Here is a 22,304-nt window from a genome sequence, read left to right on the forward strand (position 1 = left end):
CAAATATTAGTCCCTCGTTTGGGAACCTTATTTCCTCTTGTTTACTCCATCAATCATTTGCTATTTATTTAGCTTAACCAGGGATCAAGGCAACTGGTTCAAGAACCTAGAGATCAGAGCTACCCAAAAGTAAACATCTCTTTGAGTTTATGGAATTGGCTTTCTAGTATCAGCTCAAAAGAGCTCCAATCTACTGACTTAAGAGGATCAAATCACTGCATAGCCCAAATGAAATTGCTAGCCTGTGCTCTATTTATTGTGGTATGGACCACATCCTGCCAAGCCTTGGTAGTCCCTGAAGACTGCAATGATGCCAGAATAGAGAAGAGTGCAGAGGTGGCCCTGGATTTAATCAATAAACATCGCAAAGAAGGCTACATTTTCGCCCTGTTCCGTATTGTTGATGCTCATGTGCAACATGTGGTAAGTACCACAGCTGTGGTTGGCTCCTCACTGATAGGGGCCTGGTTCCAGCATTGAGTCCATGTCTGTCATAATACTCTTGATTTAATGCAACCACTAGATAATTATTTGATTGCATGGTGTGATCATTTTGGAAGTACTTGTTTGTGTCACTTAGGGGTTGTTTTTGTTTTTTGAAATGGAACTTTTAAAGAACTTTTTTTTAAAAAAAACATTACTAATTAATTGGGGGAGCTTGTAAACTCACTTGAGCTTAATTTTAAAATATGCTTAATTTTAAAGTGCAAGTGTAAAATATGCCACTGTGAAGGCGAGGAATCTAGAATCTCTTCTTTTCCACCAATTTATGAGAAAAAATAAAACCAATACAGGTAGTCCTTGACTTATGACTGCTCCCTTAGCGACCGGTCAAAGTTACAACAGACCCCCCCTCCCCAAAGCTACTTATAACCTGGTTTCAAAGTTAAGGCCACTGCAGTGCCTTTGCAGTTGTTTACCTTTACAACCAACCACAGGTAGAAGCCCCCCCACCTATCTCCCCACTCCATTCTTCTGAATGCCCACATGCCTTCGTCTGCTCCCAGTCCAGTCACTCAGCCATCCAAAGGAAATTAAAGTTGGGCAGCAGAAGCTAGTGTTCCATTAGGAACTGTTATGGATTGTAGGCCAAGGCCTGCTTCCCACTCAGCAAACTCAAGGATTTGCAGGACTCAGCCTGCTCCATCTACTTGTGGAGTCTGTGGAGAGAGACAGAGAGACTCAGACACACACACACAACCCTTACAGGATCACAAAAAGAATACCGGCTTGCAGAATAACATCTAGTTGTTATGAGGCAGCCTCTGTTGAAAAACTGGGTTTTCCACTGCATCGGCCTAAAGGAAGAGAAAATTAAAAGCAAGTTTCAAAAAGATGTCCTAGCAACTACGGTCACAGTTTCAGGAAGATGCGGAACCGGAACGAAGGAACGCTGTAGGCATTAACTAAAGATATCCAAAACAGCGTTAGGTGTTGTAAGGTTTTTAGCTCAGAATTCCAATAAATCCAAAAAGATTCTGAACACGAAGCTCCTGAAAATAACACGGTTTTATTCCTTTGATCAAAGTAATAAGCTGGGTGTCCCAGTCTCATCACATGTACGAACACTGTGAGACAGAAGAGAATGAGCACATCCTAATAAAAAAGTTCTTCCTTTTATAACTAATACACATTTTTTCCCCCTTAACATTGCAAGTTTTCTGCGCATCTAAAGATTTCTTTTTCGTTTGAATCTCCTTATCTATCAAGCATGTTGCAGTTCTGCATCTCTAAGCTCTGAATACGCAATAGCTCAATAGCTGGCAATTAACCCAGAAACTTAACTTGTTACTTTGCAGGCACCATGGTAGAGAAGCAAAGTAATACATTTACAATCCAAGGAGAAATGGGGTGGAAAAAGAACGCTACTGTATGTTGCAAGCTATGGCAGTAACACTTTTAAAGTAACAGAAAGCTTTTCTTTCTCTTTGCTCAGCACAATTTACATTATACTGGAGCACCTACAGAAAGCCAACAAAATAAATGAACGATGGCTGGACTATGTTATACATGAAAGATGGATTTTACATAATAGATTACATTTTTGGTCCCTTCAGTGTCATGTTCTGCAAGATTCGGGGAAAGCCTCAATACCACCACCACCACCACCTTATCTGTCCTAGATCAGGGCTTTTCAACCAGTGGTACGGATACCATCTGTGGTACATTGGCACCTGGCAGGTGGTACGCGACCATCCTAGAAAAGTGGTAGTGAGGGAGGGGAATGAGCTGAATCAGTGGCAGCACCACACAAGCCTGAGCGAGAGACGGCTGGAGCTGCAGGGCTGTCAGGGCTCAACGGAAGCGCCAGGATCAGTGCCAGTCTCCAGCTGGAGCTTGGCGCTGATCCTGGCACTTCTGCTGAGCCCAGAAGAAGTGCCAATCAGCTGGAATGTTGCAGCATCTCCAGGGTCTTCTGATTTACATTCAGATGCTTGGCAACTGATTCATATTTAGGATGGTCACAGTGTCCCAGGGTCATGTGAAGTGACCAAAACCTGCTGCAACCACCAAGCGGACGGGGAGGAATAAAAACCAGACACCCCCACCCCACCCCCGCTGCCAATCCTCAACAGAAATGCTCACAACAATGAAAACCTCGGACAGGAGGAAGAGCGCCGCCAGGCAGGCAGGCAGGTTCTTGCTCGGCTGTGGCTTGGGGGGCACTTTTTTCAGTGCCATTGTAACTTCGAACAGTCACTAAGTGAACTGTTGTAAGTCGAGGACTACCTGTACTTTTTTCCTTTTTTTTTTTTGGTCATCAAGTTTTTGACACCTTGCTAGGTGACTGGTGGTACTCGGATGTTGCCATATCCTGAAAGTGGTACAATGGGTGAAAAGGTTGAAAAGCCCTATTCTAGATAGTCAGACCTCCCCCCTCCCTCGCCCCAGAAAGGCTCATTAGCATCCTAAAATACACCCCACAGACATGTGGGAATGGCATTAGTCAAGTCTGCTTGCGCATTAACAAGTAACCAATTGCAGCACTTGTTTCCTGTGGAAAACTACAAAAAGCCATGCCTGACTCCTCTTCCTCTTTGCTTGGAGGCTACTCCTTTGCTTATGTGCATCAATAAAGGAGTTTTGCTCAAGGACTGTCTTGTGGCCCGTGGACTTAATCGGGCATTGTCTCTGGGCAACAGCCCACAATCCAATCATCTCTGTTTACCAGTCTGACAGGCCAGGCACCTCTCTGTAAAAACAGAATGGTAACTTGGGTGTTGCTGGGCCCTGGATCTGGCTGTGGAGTACGCTCAGTCCTGCAAATCCCTCAGTGGCTGAGGAGGAAGCAGGCCTCCACCTGCAAATTCTAACAGCCCTCCATGCACCAGTAGCTTCTGCTGCTTGATTTTAGGCTCCCTTGGGTGACTGAGTGGCTGGGTGGGAAGCAGGCTAAGGCCTGTGGGGACTCCGAGGGGCAGGAAGTGGAGCCCCGGGTGCCTCAGAGAATGGGGAAGTCTCTGAAGGGCAACAAACACTATCATCTAGCTCAGCGGTCCCCAACCTCTGTGGCTTGATGGCCCGGCAGAGGGCGGGGGAGAGAGGAACCAGCCATCCAAGCAGCAGGCCAGTGCATACATGTGCAGCTCGATTTGTGCAAGCAGCGGGCTGGCACACACACACAGGCATGCACAGCTGATTTGCATGTTGAGCTACACACTCGGATGCACACCCACTGGCCCACCACTCTGCAAGATGAGCTGTGCACGCTAGCCTGTCTCTCACACAGTCTGGTTGGGAATAGGCTACAGCCCCTGTAGTGGGCCATGGCCCAGGGGTTGGGAATTCCTGATCTAGCTATTCTACCCAGAGCCATCTGAATATAATTGCAAGTGTCAGAAAACCAACCTCAAAAAATGTCAGACATGCAGAAATCAATCCGAGTTGTCTCTTTCTAAGGGTTAAATAAACCTGTCATCTGCAGACACACCAAAGATTTGACATGAATTGGACTGTGCAAGTCAAGCAAAAACAACTAAAACCATTTATTTGATTTGGAATTGAACAGATGGGAACCAGTTTCTGATATGATATGCAGTATTCAGAAATCATCCAAGCTGGCTTCTCATTGCTTTTTAAAAATTCACATTGATATGGAAATCCGATTCAGTTTGGCAATTTGATCAGGTGGCTTCCTAATCAAATAATTCACCCTTGTTCTCTGCTGTTTGCTTTGTTCATTTATTTCATAATTTGAAGTGGGATTGCAATGACCTTTAATAATCCTGGATGCATGTCATCCTATTTTATCCTTTTTAGGAAGTTCTTGAGGAAATCAAGCATTTCAAAACACTAACCTATGTGCGTGTTTGAAATAAGCAGAAACCAGCGTATATGTTCCACCTGGAAATCAGCAAATACTGATTTTCACTGCTGTGGTTCAAGATCCACATTATCATGTGTAAAGACTAGATTGTGAGCTACTTTTTAAAAATGAAAATTTATCTTTTTTTTAATGAATCTACCTCTTAGTTTATTAAACATCTTCAGCAGAACATTCCCGATTTTCTTCCATTTCGCTCTTGTTCTTTTCCATTTCAGAAAAATGCATCCATAGCATACCTAACTTTGGATGTCTTGGAAACGCAGTGTCCTGTAATATCCAGAAAACACTGGTCATCCTGTGGACACAGACCATACTTAAGTATAACGGCAAGTAATGGCCATTTCTGTTCTTCCTAACATCAACTCTTTGAAATATACTACTGTGGAAAGTCCTGCTTTTGTAACCACTAAACCACAGGTCTGCAACCCGCGGCTCCGGAGCCGCATGTGGCTCCTAGTCCTCTGCCATGTGCAGTCCAAAAAAAAAAGTGGGACTAAAAAAGTTCAACCAATCAATTCAAATATGTAGGGTAGGTGCATATCTCGCCTTGGCTCCACTCTTCAGTCAAACCCTGTTCTGCGCATGCGCGCATGTACGCACATGTGCACACATTTTTTGCGGCTCCCAGTTTTTCCTTTTGTGAGGGAACCGGTTCCGAGTGGCTCTTTCACTGTTTCAGGTTGCTGACCCCTGCACTAAACCAACATAAATGTGACGTTAACACATTATTTGTACTGCCATAATCTCATTGACAAATACAAGTTTTAGAAAAAGGTTTTTCTTGGCTGAGGCCCAAAGTGTTCCACATTTATACTCCACAGCTGATATCATCTGCATGTTTGATATAATGCTATGTATTGATATAAGCTAGGGACGTGGTGGCTCAGTGGGTTAGGACACTGAGCTTGTTGATCAAATGGTCGGCAGTTTCGCGGGTCGAATCCCGAGTGCCACATAACAGAGTGAGCACCTGTTACTCGTCCCAGCTTCTGCCAACCTAGCAGTTCGAAAACACGTAAAAATGCAAGTAGAAAAATAGGGACCACTACGGTGGGAAGGTAACAGCGTTCCGTGCACCTTTGGCGTCTAGTCATGCCGGTCACATGACCACGGAGACTTCCTCGGATAGGCGCTGGCTCTTCGGCTTTGAAACAGAGATGAGCACCAGCCCCTAGAGTCAGAAACGACTAGCACGCATGTGCGGGGGAACCTTTACCTTTACCTATTGATATAATGTTAAAGATAAGGACTCTTTGAGCTAAGTGTGACTCTAAAAGTAAAGGTTCGCCCGCACATGCGTGCTAGTCGTTTCCGACTCTAGGGGGCGGTGCTCATCTCCGTTTCAAAGCCGAAGAGCCAGCATTTGTCCGAGGACGTCTCCGTGGTCATGTGGCCGGCATGACTAGACGCCAAAGGCGCACGGAACGCTGTTACCTTCCCACCATAGTGGTCCCTATTTTTCTACTTGCATTTTTACGTGCTTTCAAACTGCTAGGTTGGCAGAAGCTGGGACGAGTAATAGTAACTCTGCTACGCGGCACTCGGGATTCGACCCGCCAAACTGCCGACCTTCCGATCGACAAGCTCAGCGTCCTAACCCACTGAGCCACCGCGTCCCTTCTAGTGCGACTCTAGGTGACTCCATAAACACTAGATAATTTTTCAGCAAGTAGCAGCTCCTCAATGGATGTCAGTCTACTTACCTGGTTTTGGCACCAAATGTCACTTCTCCACATACTTAAGTTTGGTTGAGCTTTTCATAAACACTTAGCTCAACCCACAGAGACAACTTAGCTAAATTAGAATCTTAATCTCAGACAATAATAAAGCTTCAAATGCAACCAAAGTGCAGAGAAGCCAAAAGCCTCAATTTTTTTATGCTCCAGGGTTCAAACTTTAGACTTCTTCCTGCAATCTTTCTGAATTAACAGAACTTTGGCAATTCAACTGGTGGCCTTGGGATATGTTTACATCATGTCCTCCTCTAAGCTCGGAATTGCTGATTTCCCCTCTCACTAGCCTTAACCTTTACACTGCCCTGGGTGTCTTAGAAAGCCAAGCAGGTTCAGTGATGGTTAATTCTTGAATAGAAGATCCAAGAAAAACAAGGCTGTAGTAGACAAAGAAGGGAACTTGAAAAACCATTTTGGAAAGAAGGACATGGTAAATCAAGCTTGTCATACTAGTACCAAGAACATTCCATAATCATGGCCAGGACATTGCTAAGAGCTAACTTTTAGTGACTTTTGTCTTTTTGTAAAATACAACTTGGAACTGATGCCTTTTCTTATGTCTTTCCCAGGATTTGGGACAATGTAAGGCTGTTGTATATATAAATGAACTTTCCGAAAGAAAACTCCTATATGCATACAACTGCACTGTCAGTCCAGGTATTCACATCTTCTAAATTACAAGTCCAGAATCAAATATAGAAGCATCTCGGTGACCTAGAGGGCTATTTTTTGCACCTTCAGACAATGCACAATCTTGTCTCCTAGAAACGTTTGAGGGGAAAATCTGATGCTTCCGATTTTTCAGAGGATGATGACAAGTCTGTACATACATACCAAATGCCACTTCCTTTAAACATTTTTTTCAGATGAAATAGATAGATAGATAGATAGATAGATGATAGATAGATAGATAGATAGATAGATAGATAGATAGATAGATAGATAGATAGATAGATAGATAGATAGAAGGAAAGAAGGAAGGAAGGAAGGAAGGAAGGAAGGAAGGAAGGAAGGAAGGAAGGAAGGAAGGAAGGAAGGAAGGAAGGAAGGAAGGAAAGGAGGGAGAGGGACAAGAATTATCATCTAAATGTATAGATACATTAAACAAGAATCAAGGCAAGACATTCAACTGCAGTTTGGGGAAAGGCAGAGATGACAGTGGATCAGGATTTGAGGTTATAGAAAGAGGTACCTATAACAGGAGGGTAAAAAAAATCAAGATGTTGGCTGAAACTTTCTGATCAAAGCCATTTTTTTTAAATTTATAGTCATATCCATTGGACCCTTTTCCATGGATATCCCTGGTCACAGATAAACATGGAGGACATGCATTTACAGTATGTGCTTATCTCAATACTTCACCAGTTCATCTGCACAACCTCAGAAATTGCAGGCATATTAACTGATAGAAGGTCCAGGTTACTTGAGGGACTGTCTCACCCCACTGGGCTTGGCCCGACATCATATCTTACTGTGGGAAAGGTAGAATAGAATAGAGCTGGAAGGGACCATGGAGGTCTTCTAGTCCAGCCCCCTGCTCAAGCAGGAGGACCTATACCATCTCAGACAGGTGATTGTCCAGTCTCTTTTTTAAAAAAAACGTTTTAAAGGTTTTGACTGACGGACATGAGACTTCTGAATTTTAATTTTTGGTGGCAGAAGCAGGGTGGTAATAGATATGATCACTTAGGTGATATCAAAAATTTAAAAGGGACATTTTTGAGAACTTTAGTATTTAAAGATTACATTGGAAGATTAATTTTTACTAATTTGTTCTAGCTCTAATGTGTGAAAACAAGTCAGATCAATGATGCGGCAGTGTTGATAACAGTGTTTGTTTTTTTTACAGTTCCACCAAAAAAATATGAATGCAAGAATTGCCCTGTAAGAATAACAGTTCTAGAAGACGCTGATAAGCACACTGAAGAAGCCAACAAGATTTTAGAGAAGTACAGACTGGGGAGCAATGAATCAAATTATTTCAAGGTGGAGAAAGTCCAAAAGGTTGTCAGCGCAGTATGTATCCATGTTTTCCCGTGGAACAGTAGGCTTAGGTAAAAATTGTTTCCCAAGGTGTCCGGAAAGAAAGGATCAACAGTGGAAAATCCACTCCCATTAAGCACCTTCCACTACTCTATCTCTCTCTGGTCGCCATGATGTAAAAAAATGTTGAGACTCTAGAAAGAGGACAGAGAAGAGCAACAAAAATGGTTAGGGGACTGGGGGCTAAAACATATGAGGAACAGTTGCAGGAATTGGGTATGTCTAGTTTAATGAAAAGAAGGACTAAGGGTGACATGATAGCAGTTTTCCAATATCTCAGAAGCTGCCACAAGGAAGAGGGAGTCAAGCTAATCTCCAGAGCACCTGAAGGCAGGACAAGAAGCAATGGATGGAAAGTAATCAAGGAGAAAAGCAACCTAGAACTAAGGAGAAATTTCCTGACAGTTAGAACAATTAATCAGTGGAACAACTTGCCTCCAGAAGTTGTGAATGCTCCAACACTGGAAGTTTTTAAGAAGAGACTGGACAGCCATTTGCCATTTGTCTGAAATGGTATAGGGTTTCCTGCCTGAGCAGGGGGTTGGACTAGAAGACCTCCAAGGTCCCTTCCAGCTCTATTCTATTCTATTCTATTCTATTCTATTCTATTCTATTCTATTCTATTCTATTCTATTCTATTCTATTCTATTCCATTCCATTCCATTCCATTCCATTCCATTCCATTCCATTCCATATATGCTATTCTATTCTATTCTATTCTATTCTATTCTATTCTATTCTATTCTATTCTATTCTATTCTATTCTATTCTATTCTATTCTATCCCATCCCATCCCATCCCATCCCATCCCATCCCATCCCATCCCATCCCATCCCATCCCATCCCATCCCATCCCATCCTAGTTAGAACAATTAACCAGTGGAACAACCTGCCTCCAGAACTGCTGGTAAATAAACTTGGTATCGTAACACTGTGTATATGTATATGTGTATTTAAGCAAGTACAGCTCATTCCATACAAAGGAGAAATTTCCTGACAGTTAGAACAATTAATCAGTGGAACAACCAGCTTCCAGAAGCTGTGAATGCTCCAAACACTGGAAGTTGCTAAGAAGAGACTGGACAATCGTTTGCCTGAAATGGTATAGGGTTTCCTGCCTGAGTAAGGGGTTGGACTAGAAGATCTCCAAGGTCCCTTCCAACTCTTGTTATTCTGTTCTGTTATTCTTTCTCTGTCTTCTTTCCTTCCTTCCTTTCTTTTTAAAAAGGTCATTCTTGTAGCTGCTATTCTTATGAATGAAATACATACCAAATTTAACCCATATCTTAACTGTATTAAAAACCCTTTCATAGTGTCATTACTGTATTGTACTAGCAGTGTCAAGAAGTGGCATATTTAATCCTCTTTACTGATCCCCTATCTTATGCCTAGGTTTATTCTGATTTAGAACAGACTCCATGGAATAGCCTGATTTTTCTAAAACTTTCCTAGGTGAAAAATGGACATCTACTCTGCAGTCATCCTTAGATGCTAATGCCAAAATGAAGTGTAATATTGGAAAAGTTGGATGTAATTTGATCACTGTTTTGTTTATTTTATGCAGGTGGCCGATCGTAAGGTATTCATTGTTGAATTCACCATAAAAGAGACAAATTGCCCTAGAAACACTGACCGAGCAAGTGTTTCCCAATGCGAATTCCTGCCTGATGGAAAAGCTGTGAGTTGAGAAGCCAAGAACTTTATTATATGCAAAAGTAGTTTGACTAATAAACTGCAGGAATAAAGTAGGTAGTTGTGATACAGAACTTTTCATATAGGGCAAGAAAAGATAGAACACAAACTTCCTGTTATAGATCCTCAAATGTATCTTAGTAACAATTGAATAAGGACCAGAGGGATAAGCCTTTAAACTTTGCTCAAACTTTAGCTTCTAAAGGAGAAAATAGCAGATCTAGGCACTAATTTAATAAGGAGTCCCATAATTATTACAGTCAGGTGATCATCATTTACAACCTTCTTAGCCAGCTTCGGAGAAGCAGTCAATGGGGGAAGCTGGGTTTGCTGAAAGACCACATGATTGACTTCACAACCGCAATGCTTCACTTAACATCTGTGGCAAAAATGGCCATAAAATTGGGCCATTGACTCACTTAATGACCATCATGTTTAACAGCAGTTGTGGTCATAAGTTGAAGATGACTGAGAGAGACAGAGAGATGGAGAGAGAGAGAGAGAGAGAAGGAGGGCAAGAGAGGGAGGAAGAGAGAGGGAGGGAGGGAGAGAGAGAAGGGAGGGAGGGAGAGGGAAGGAGGGAGGGAGAGGGGGTGGGAGAGAGAGGGAGGGAGGGAGAGAGAGATATGATATATGTATCAAATTTAGAAAATCTAATACTATCACAAGTGTTACCATTTCTTTTTCTCTGTAGAACCTGGGATTTTGCATAGGAAGAATAGTTAAAGGGACCCAAGGCCCAGATGTGATTGAAGTAGACTCCTGTGAAATCTATGATCTTCAGGTAAGAGTGCAAATGATTTAACAGCTTTGAGGAAAAACACATAGCCTTAAGGGCATTGGTAGCCATCAGCATGAATATGAATCACAGCATGCAGCACAATCTCTGTTAGGTTCGAATAGACGATCACACCGTGAGGTTTAATGCAAGAACGTTTATTAACACAAGCATACGTCAACTGGCAATTAACCGTTTAACTTCCCCTTATATAGTTAGCTACATTCAAACAGTGGCCAATCCCCAGCCCGGAAACTCCCGCCTAAATTACATCAGCCAATAATTGCACTCAGAGCTTCCCGCTTCCAGAAAGGCCCCTTTTAATTAATCTACAGACACAACACCCCTTCCCCCCCACTAATGTTATTTATTAACATAGTCTCTCAGATATGATGGTGGCTTGTGAACCCTGGTGGGGTATCTATTACTCTTGTTGGCAACCGTCTCATTTGCTGTCTGGCTACTGGCACCTGTCCCAGATGTTTGGGCCAAGGGCTCTGATGACACAATGTTAGTGTTCTGTTGTTGTTGTTGAGTTTGTTGTTGTTGACCACTATGAGATGCACTTGAGCTACCCGTTGGAATCAACTCCCCGACATCATTGCCCAGGTGAGGCACTACGTTAGGTAGCCTGGTTTGTGTTTCAACTCCACCCTCACCGTCCCCGGTAACTGTTGAGCTCAGGCGGTCAGGATTGAGTATGACATCTTGAGCCTGTGTGTAATTGCCCACATCATTTTTCCCAATATCAATTTCTGGGGCCCTTTTCCTTAATTGGTCGATGTTTCTCTTCATTACTCTATTCCCTTCCCCCTCAATAGAATAAGACAATGGCCCCATGACATCAATGACCACTCCCGGTACCCATTTGTCCCCCGGACCATAGTTCCTGGCCCACACTAAGTCACCAACGTTGAGAGACCGGGTTGGTATAGCCGCCTCAGCTTCTGTGGGTAGTCTGTCGGGGTGAAGTCTGTCCAGCTTTGTTGTTAATCTTCTTCCCCACCTCATCTCAGCTGGGCTCTTCCCTGTAGCTGTGCAGGGTGTAGTATGCTGTGACAGAAGGAATTGTGCCAATCTCTGTTGCCAGTTGCCGCGGATGATGCGTTTCAGAGCGTCTTTTGTTGTTCGGACGTTGCGTTCAGCCAAGCCATTGGTGGACGGGTGAAAAGGTGCCGAAGTCATGTGCCTAATCCAATTGGCCTTGAGGAAATCCTGAAATTCAGCAGAGGTGAATTGGGGCCCATTGTCAGAGACAATCACGTCAGGTAACCCATGGGTGGCAAAGAGGCCCCTTAAAACCTGAATTGTTTTAGCTGATGACATGGTTTGAACAGGCACAACCTCCAACCACCGGGAGAAACTGTCTACCACAACTAGGAATGTTAGGCCCTGAAATGGGCCAGCGAAATCAATATGGATACGTGACCATGGATTCCTAGCCACCTCCCATTTGTGTGTAGTAATGTGAGCCTGTTCCGGCCTAGATCTTTGACATAGGTAACAACCAGCTACGCACTCTTCAATTGCAGTGTCTAACCCAGGCCACCACAAATGGCTTCTAGCTAGAGCCTTCATGCGTACTATTCCTGGGTGGCCATCATGTAATTCAGCTAATACTGACTTCCTATGGATCTCAGGAATCACCACTCGGCTGGGGCCCAGAAATTGATATTGGGAAAAATGATGTGGGCAATTACACACAGGCTCAAGATGTCATACTCAATCCTGACCGCCTGAGCTCAACAGTTACCGGGGACGGTGAGGGTGGAGTTGAAACACAAACCAGGCTACCTAATGTAGTGCCTCACCTGGGCAATGATGTCGGGGAGTTGATTCATACGTTAATAGCTCATCGAGGACTTCCTGCAGGTCTCCCGTGGGCTTAGCGATGATTCGATTTTGTAGATTCTCGTCCCGCAAACCGAGCACCACTCGATCTCGGATCCGGATCTCGAGGTTGTCATATTTGCACCTCAAAGCCGCCTCTCTAACCGCTGCCACGAACTGTGTAATCGATTTGCCAGGTCTTTGATTCCTTTTCTCAAAAATCCGTCTCCAAAATAACTCAGACCTTTTTGGCGTGAAGTGTACCTTCAATTTTGCCAACAAGTCTGCATACGAGACGCTAGAGACCGGCAGCGGTTGACACAGGCCGACGGCAATCCGATACACAGGCGTCCCGCTAATGGTCAGAAGAGCCGCGGCTTTCTTCCTGTCGTCCGTAATGCCATTTACTAACAGGAACCCTTCAACCTGGCCTACATATTCTTCCCAGTCTTCTGGAAATCGCGGGTCAAACTCTTTCAGTGAGCCGACTTGTGCCATTGTGAATTTTTTTCCGGCAGCGTTGTACTTTGGTTGACTGCGTTCGAATTTTCCCGCCTCGCGCACAGCTGATTCCGCCGTTCCTTCACCGATCTGTCGTCTATCCCACCTTCGTCGCCAATTGTTAGGTTCGAATAGACGATCACACCGTGAGGTTTAATGCAAGAACGTTTATTAACACAAGCATAAGTCAACTGGCAATTAACCGTTTAACTTCCCCTTATATAGTTAGCTACATTCAAACAGTGGCCAATCCCCAGCCCGGAAACTCCCGCCTAAATTGCATCAGCCAATAATTGCACTCAGAGCTTCCCGCTTCCAGAAAGGCCCCTTTTAATTAATCTACAGACACAACAATCTCAGTCTCCTCTTCAAAAGTCTTTACAAAAAGGGGAGGAGTTTACAATTTACCCACAACTCAGGTTTTCCCCCAAGAGATTGCAGCCTGTCTTAGTCACACTGGATCTCCAGATTTCTCTCATCTTCCTATCTCCTCCCTCCCTCCCTGTATCAGCCAAATAAGGAAAGTACACTACTACCATAAAACAGATGAAACAGGTAGTCCTCAGCTTGTGCCCATTCATTCAGTGACCATTCAAAGTTATGGCAGTGCTGAAAAAGAATGGACATACAACTGATCCTCGAAGTTCTCACCCCAGCAGGCATGTGATCACAATCGGGACACTAGGGTGCCTGGATTGCAATGGTGGCACAAGAGAGAGTCATAGTCACACAATCACAATTTGTGACCTTCCCTGCTGGCTTTCCGGAGCCCTGGTGACACACAGTGGTTAGAATGCAGTATTGCAGGCTAACTCTGCCCACTGCCAGGAATTCGATCCTGACTGGCTCGAAGTTGACTCAGCCTTCCATCGTTCTGAGGTCGGTAAAATGAGGATCCAGATTGTTTGGGGAAATATGCTGACACCGTAAACCACCCAGAGAGTGCTATGAAGCACCGTGAGGTGGTATGTAAGTATAAATGTTGTTGCTATTGCTATTTCCACAAGCAAAGACAATCGGGAAGATAACAGGCAAGGTCACCAGTAGCTCCAGTAAGTTACTCTCACTTTTTCTCCTGCCCAGACCACCCCCTGTCCACACGCAGCTTTCACCAGCCTTCCAAGAGCCTTCGACAGCCTCCCACACTCCCTATGGCAAACCTTGCATTACCACTGCACTCCTTACCTGGACTTCCACCGCTTCCCACTTAACAACCCACAAATCCTGGGGTTACAAACAGCAACCAGGACTGCCTGGGATTGCCATTGCTAAGAATGTGGTCACATGACATCACACTGTACAACCGCATCACTTAGGGATAATAATCCCAGTCCCAATTGCAGCTGTAATTCAAGGACTACAGGTAGTCCTCAACTTACAATCATTTGATAAGCGACTATTTAAAGTTACAACAGCACTGAAAAAAGTACTTACATTTACAACCATTGCAGCACCCCCACAGTCACGTGATCAAATGCCAGAGGCTTGGCAACCAGCATGTACTAATGATGGTTGCACTGTCCCTGGGTCATTTGTGATCAATTGTAACCTTCCCAGCCAGCTTGAACAAGCAAATCAATGAGAGAAGCCAGATTCACTTAATGACTGCAGAATTTGCTTAACAATTGCAGTGATTCGCTTAACAACTGTGGCAAAAAAAGGTCACAACTCGCTTAAAAACTACCTCGCTTAGCAATGGAAATTTTGGGCTCAACTGTGGTTGCAATTCGAGGATTGTCTGTATCTGCATTTGAAGAGTGGTGCAATGCCTCATAACCAGATCATTCAGTTCAATCCCATATGGCAAATGTAACAGTAAACAGGGCAATGACTGCAAGGTACTTTCATATACTGTATATTTTCATTTATATATTTATGTGTATTATTAAATGCTTTTGCTGCAAACTCTCCAAGGGGTCAGGAAGGGCATCTGGCCAGTAAACGCATCAGTTGCCCCAACTCTACCCTGAATTATAGGATTACAGGATAGTAAAGAGGGAGTTTTTTTATTGATATATTACTTTGATTTATGTATTTTGCATTTTTCTTGCAATATGTGTTACACCCATTCACAAATACATAGCAAATAGAGTTCCAAACTAACTTGGTTTCTTTTTTCTAATTCTCATTTGTGTTCCATACAATCATAAACGGTGGCTTGTCCTTTTAACTTCCTTTGCAAAGACTCTCAGCATCTTCCATCATCACCCTCACCACTTCCGCCACGATTCAGGAGAAGGCCATCATTGTTGCAACGTAACTGGGCATGAATGCAGACATCGGCTACATGATCATCCTTCTCACCATCATCATCACCCTCATCACCCCCATCATCACCCTCATCATCACCCCCATCATCATCATCATCGTCATTCTCACCACAATCACTCTCACCATCCGGGACACCTCCAAGAGTATAGAGACCCACCAATTCTTGGCCATTATCAAGCTGGTCCTGCAGGTCCCAAGGGCAACCATAATTCTGAGCAGACGCAAGAGGAACGTCCTGGCATTCCCCCTCCTCCAGGGCCCCAATATCCTCCTCCTCCTCCCGGTGGTCCCCATCATCTTCCTCCTAGTAAATATCCACCACCACCTCCTGGGCCTCCACCTCCCCGACCTTTTCCTCATAGAACAGTTGATCATCACCCACGGCCACGTGGGAGGTTTCCTCAATGTGGCCACTGGCATCGCTGCCACCACCATCATCACAGGTCTAATGACACCGCATATAACAGAGAAGAAAGCAGCTACCATTCTTTCCCTCATAGTGGTGTGGGTTTGGTCCATCACGTTCCAATTTTGAATGAACAGGGTGTCCTCCAAGCTCCTGGTGCCAACTTTCTTGACCAACCTTTGCCTGACCAAGGAAGACATGGAAAACATATAATACAACCTTTCCCGGAGGGGTCAACGTCATGCCCAGGGAAGGCCAAATATGACCTCTTGCCAGGCTTTTTGTCTTTATTTCCTACACCATCAGCACATTAAAAAGCTTTTCATGGAAAACTTATATCTGCATTTATTTGTGTTGATTTTAGTTTAAATTCCCCATAAATGGTAACCACAAGAGATAAATATCAGACAGCATAGCTTGTATATAACCCCCTACTCAGGCAGGAAAACCTATACCGTTTCAGGCATGCTCTAGAAATGATTTGAAAAATCAGTGCTTTTTTTGTAAAAGAAAAAGGTGCCGGAACTCGCACACGTCATACAACCCGCCTTGCCTACCCTACAGGGCTCCATCCAAAAAAGGTGCCGGAACTCCGTTCTGAGCGTTCTATGAGAAAAAAAGCCCTGTGAAAAATGTATTTCAGATGTTGCATAATTGCATGCGCAATAATATGCCATTCTTTAAAACAACCTGTTTTTTTCAGTCGATTTCCATAAAAATCTGGAAGGAAGATCCTAATGTTTTATGCTAAGGAGTATAATTGCATGCACCACATACAGAGAAAGTGGATTTTGTAGAAAGAATCTTCTTATGGAATGTCTGATTCTAAATATCTTCTTTATTTTATTTAGTCCAGTGGTATTCCACAGAGCTACCATATTTGGCAGAAAAAGTCCAAATGATTAGTATCTGGCAGCAAAAAAAAAAAGGGGGGGGGGATTCCTGAATCTGTTTGCTACCACCTAATGGTTATGTAGAGTTTTGCAAACCAGATTTGGTAAACCAAGTTTCTTTTATGGCCAGCAGGGGTTGAACTGAGAGGTGACACCTGTTGCAAATTGCCGAAGGTAAAAAAATATTTTTACTTTTTCTCAAACCAAACTTTTATCAACTGTAAACAATCCAAAGGTTTCAAATTGTGGGTAAATCACCAAGGCCAATGTTATATCTGTAAAAGACTGTATTTGCACAACACATTTAATCAATGGCATATGCATAAGATATTGAATTAGTACTGTATCAGCCTTGATTACTTCCTGTGTGCATACACATGGAATAATATACTGTGCAGGTACAACTTATTTGGCTAGCCTATTGTGTAATGGGTAGCCTGGAAATGCATTTTTAAGTGTTTTCAAAACTGGCAAAAAGGCTTTGCAATCAAGAGCACAAGTCCTGATCAGAGCTGTAGATGTAAAAGATGACCAGGCTGAGCATGAAGTTAGGGTTAAACATGTAATCAGTTTGGAATCATTGCACAGCTACAAGAGACCTATGTCCAGCCCCCCCTCCCCCATGAATCCCATTGACCCTTATCTAGAGCCAATTTAGCTTTGACCATTAATTGACCAGATTCTGTGTGGAGGAAGCAATAATTAACTTTTCTCTGCTTTGAACTCAATGAATGTTCCTGGGTTTTTGCACCTGACAATAAGTGAGCAAAAACAGTCTATACCTGTATGTCATTCAGAAGGAAGTAACAACTGTTCCTATGGTGCTTAAATACAACCTACTGTTGAACGACAGCACCCACCCACCCTCCTAGAGAAGGAAATATTTTGAGGAATATTAAAAAAGGCAGAATATTATACTTCCCCAAAGGAATAAAGGAGAAAAATCTTAGACAGAAACCGCCCCCAGTCTCCTTCCCCCAAACAGGCCAGCTTTTAGAAATGGAGATTTGGGGGCCACCTCCTCATAAGCAAAATGCCTTCAGCCACAGCTCCAGAGAAGGTTTGAGCTGATGGGATTAGGAAAACAAAGACCCCAGGACAGGAACATAAACTTTAGGATATAATAGGATTAACCCACCACCTCCATTCATTCCGCCGGGACCTGAAGACCTGGCTCTTCGAGCTCTCTGGCCCAGGCTGAGAATCTTAATTTTAATTTTAATTGGGGTTTTTATTTTTTCAGGGATTGATGTAATTTTTTTAATTGTTTTTAACTTTTGTATTTCTTGTTTTAAATACCCTGTAAACCGCCCTGAGTCCTTCGGGAAAGAGCGGTATATAAATCCAATAAAATAAAAATAAATAAATAAATAATAAATTAGAATATCAAAATTATTGTAGTTCTGATAACCCAACAATTCCATCTTATTTTTTTTACTCCTGTTTAATCCTGTTATAAAAGGGACATGGTGGCTCAGTGGGTTAGGACGCTGAGCCTGTCAATCAGAAGGTCAGCAGTTTGGTGGGTCGAATCCCGAGTGCCGCGTAACAGAGTGAGCGCCTGTTACTCATCCCAGCTTCTGCCAACCTAGCAGTTCGAAAGCACGTAAAAATGCAAATAGAACAATAGGGACCACTATGGTGGGAAGGTAACAGCGTTCTATGCGCCTTTGGCATCTAGTCATGCCGGCCACATGACCACGGAGATGTCCTCGGACAAGCGCTGGCTCTTCGGGTTTGAAATGGAGATGAGCACTGGCCCCTAGAGTCAGAAACGACTAGCACGCATGTGCGGGGGGAACCTTTACCTTTACCTAATCCTGTTATGGATATAATTATCTCCTCAAGCTTGGCAACAGAGAAGAAAAAATATAGCAATCCTTGGAATCGATTAAGTTCCATTCTTTCTCCCTTTGAAACCTGCTTAGTATCAGTTTGGAAAATATTCTTGAAGCCAACCAAAGTGACCTACAGTGAGAACCATATGTTCTAACCTTCTCCACGCCACTCAGCTGTTCAGCAGGACGGCCTCGTAGCTGTCCTCTGCGGGGTCCCCCCTTCTAGCAGACAGGTCTGGGGGAGGGAAAGGGCTGTCGGATGCCTCCATCTGGTAGTCTTGTCCCCTCCTCCCCTCTCCCGTTAATGGCAAGCCCACAGGGGTTTGACAGTAAATTTTGGGCTCAATTGTGGTTGTATGTCAAGGACTATCTGTAAACCTGTATTTTGGTCTGTATATTTTCCACGGTTGAAAAAAATGTGAGCTCTCCTGCTCATATGTGTGTGTGTTCTGGTTGACACTAAACTGGCAGGAATAGCCAACACCCCAAAACTAGGTGTCATGGTTCCGATTAATGAGACAGTTCAAAAACATGTCAATGTTTGCAGCGTTGACAATAGGCTCAAGATCCAGATGGATCTCAACAGACATGAACACTGGGCCCTATCTAACATAATGAAATTCTATGCAGAGAAAAGTAAGATTTTACACTTAAGTAAGAAAAACCAAATGTAAAGGTTCAGATTAGTGGAAATTTTTTGGGTCACACAATTGGTTGACTTAGGAGCCTTCCAGATATTGTTAGCATCCAAATTCTAGAAACAGATGAATGTGTCTGCTGCTCAACATCAGGAAGAACACAGGTTAACTCTCTGAGGATACAACCAATTTTAAAAAAAAATCTGTTGGATTACATATAGCTTCCACAACTGTTTACAATGGAACAGAACGAACTATTCCAAGCCTGTTTGTACACATATAAATAATCATGATGCGATGAAGAAGAGCACAATGGGATCACTAGCAGTAAACGTAAACTGAAAACTGGCATAGGTAAAGTGCTTCTGGAACACCGTGCCCCCCCCCCCGAGGTGACCTGGCTCTGACCTGGGCCCTAATTCTGGAGGTGGCACCTCCTCCTCATGGGTATCTTGCTCCCTTCTTTAGCCATCTTCATCCATTTTAAGCCAGGTTTAGTATTACTATTTATTGTTTTAATGTTTCATGTTATTATTCTTATTGATTGTAAGTCATCTAGAGTCACCAATATGGGCGACGTATAAGTTTAATAAATAAATAAGTAAATGTGTTCATTATTTCTATTACAAAATCAACATAGATTATAGGATGTGATTCTTGAACCCTCTAAATTTTGGAATAATTGAATATAATAGAATAGAGCTGGAAAGGGCCTTGGAGGTCTTCTAATCCAGCCCCCCCCCTCAAGCAGAAGAACCTACACCATCACAGACAGGTAAATGTCTAGTCTCTTCTTAAAAATCTCCAGTGATGGAATGCCCACGATTTCTGGGGGGTAAGCTGTTCCACATCTGTAAAGTGGATATTTAACCAGAAAGATGGTAAAGAATGTTTCTGTTCTAAAGTTTAAGCAATTAAGCCTTGAGATCATCTTTCTGATAGGAAAATTCTATGTACGTCTATTTAAATCTAAACCCTAAATCCAGATTAATGAAACTCCTGTGACCAAAAGGAATATAATTAACAGGACAGCCTGGTAAACAAACATGCTAAGAAAATAGACCACAGAATCATAGGGATGGAAGAGACCCTGGTGTCCTCTAGTCTAACCCTCTGCTCAAGGCTGGAGATGTCCTATACTGTCAACAGGTGAATGTCTAGTCTCTTCTTAGAAATCTCCAGTGATGGAGCACCCACGATTTCTGGGGGTAAGCTGTTCCACTGATTAGTTGTCCTCACTGTTAGGAAGTTTCTCCTTAAGTCCAGGTTGCTTCTCTTTGATCAGTTTCCAACCATTATTGCTCTTCCTTCCCTCTGGTGCTCTGGTGAACAACCTGGCCCCTTCTGCCTTGTGGCAGCCCCTCAGATACTGGAACACTGCTATCATGTCTCCCCTATTTCTTCTTTTCTTTAGACTAGCCAAACCAAAGTCCCGTAGCTGTTCTTCGTATGTTTTAGTCTCCAGGCCTCTGATCATTTTCGTTGCTCTTCTCTGAATTTTTTCCAAACTCTTAACATCTTTTTTGTGATATGGTGACCAAAATTGGCTGCAGTATCCCAGGTGTGGTCTTACTAGGGTTTTATAAAGCAGTACTAATACTTCATGTGATCTTGATACTATGCCTCTGTTTATACAACCCAGGATTGTATTAGCTGCACGCTGCTGGCTCATGGTTAAGTGATTGTCCACTAGGATTCCAAGGTCCTTCTCACAATTACTGTTTTTAAGCCAGGTCTCGCCTGTTCTCACTGTCAGAAAATTTATCCTCCTAGGTGGCATCTCTCCTTAACAAGCTTCTACCCATTACTTGTCTTGCCCTCTGGTGTTTTGGAGAACAAGTCAACCCCCTCTTCTTTGTGACAACCCCTGAAGTACTAGAAGACAATTATATATTATCATGGCTGGGTTCACACAATATGTTCACCTTAAATGCTACCCAGATTCATTTTAGCTTGCTAAAATCCCAAGATTGTTACTCAAAATTATTAGTAAGTAAATAGTAAAGGTAAAGGTTCCCCCGCACATACGTGCTAGTCGTTTCCAACTCTAGGGGCTGGTGCTCATCTCCGTTTCCAAGCTGAAGAGCCAGCGCTTGTCCGAGGACGTCTCCGTGGTCATGTGGCCGGCATGACTGGATGCCAAAGGCACACAGAGCGCTGTTACCTTCCCACTGTAGTGGTCCCTATTTTTCTACTTGCATTTTTACGTGCTTTCGAACTGCTAGGTTGGCAGAAGCTGGGACGAGTAACAGGCGCTCACTCTGTTACACAGCACTCAGGATTCGACCCGCCAAACTGCCAACCTTCTGATCGACAAGCTCAGCATCCTAATCCACTGAGCCAGTGATGTTGAGCTATCTATTGCTCCGTTCTCTGCTTTTGGGTGCTTTTCAAGGGCAGTTCCATGGCTCAACTCTGCTCTTAACCAGCTCACATTATTCTGGAAAAAATAACAATTGGTATTTAGAAGCTGGTGCAAGCCAGCTCCAGAACAACTCTGGAGCACAACTCTTGCCATATTCTTGGCATCACTGGTAAGAATATGGCAAGAAGATGAAACAAAGTCATCTTCTGCACTATAGCCATTTTGGGACTGTGTGCAGTGAACATTCAAAGCTGATTGGAGTTCCCAAGTTAAAAGCAGTGATACCACAAGGTCTGGAGAATCAGAGATAGATCCAGACCCCTCATGTGGGCTTTGGCAATGTTTATCCCCTTGTGGCAACTGATTATATTCCCTTTGCTGGATCTCTACCCCAGAGGCTGACTTCTGTAGCAATATCATCTTCAATAAAAGCCAGTTCTGCATCCCTGTTTTTTGTTAAAAGAACAACCTCATTTTTCCTGCCTTGGAGTTTTTTTAAAACAGCAAGATGAAAAAGAGGCAAAAAATCTGATAACCCAACAGTTCCATCATATTTTTTTTTACTCCTGTTTACTCCTGTTATGGATATAATTATCTCCTCAAGCTTGGCAACAGAGAAGAAAAAATTACTAATCCTTGGAATCGATTAAGTTCCATTCTTTCTCCCTTTGAAACTTGCTTAGTACCAGTCTGGAAAATATTCCTGAAGCCAACCAAAGTGACCTACAGTCAGAACCGTATGTTCTAACCGTGACATTGTAAAGTAACAACCTGTATTGTGAACTGCAAGTGAATAACCCTAGTATTTTTTTTTTTAAAAAGTAATGCTTAAATAAACCCCAAAGAATATTCACACTGACATACTTGAGTTCATTACGACCCAAGCTCATGAAACGTTTGTGTCTATTTTTGTTTACTTTAAGCGCTCTGATTTCTGTTTGAGAGGATATGCCCCAACAGTTATATTGAAGCTCTTTCTCCCCTTCCCA

The 22,304-nt window shown here is 43.2% G+C and overlaps 1 protein-coding gene across 1 annotated transcript; it reads left to right on the forward strand.

Annotated features, from left to right (window-relative positions):
* Positions 1–228: 228 nt before the first annotated feature.
* Positions 229–22,063, forward strand: HRG (histidine rich glycoprotein; the record flags this gene model as incomplete). The annotated part of the gene is made up of 8 exons (XM_081329982.1): positions 229–423; positions 4,543–4,653; positions 6,630–6,717; positions 7,910–8,076; positions 9,668–9,781; positions 10,490–10,579; positions 15,089–15,563; positions 21,999–22,063. The coding sequence occupies 8 exons, from the start codon at positions 229–231 to the stop codon at positions 22,061–22,063; spliced, it is 1,305 nt and encodes a 434-aa protein (XP_081186108.1).
* Positions 22,064–22,304: the final 241 nt, after the last annotated feature.

Source organism: Vipera berus, assembly GCF_964194415.1.
Source record: "Vipera berus genome assembly, chromosome: 5".
Classification (NCBI taxonomy): domain Eukaryota; kingdom Metazoa; phylum Chordata; class Lepidosauria; order Squamata; family Viperidae; genus Vipera; species Vipera berus.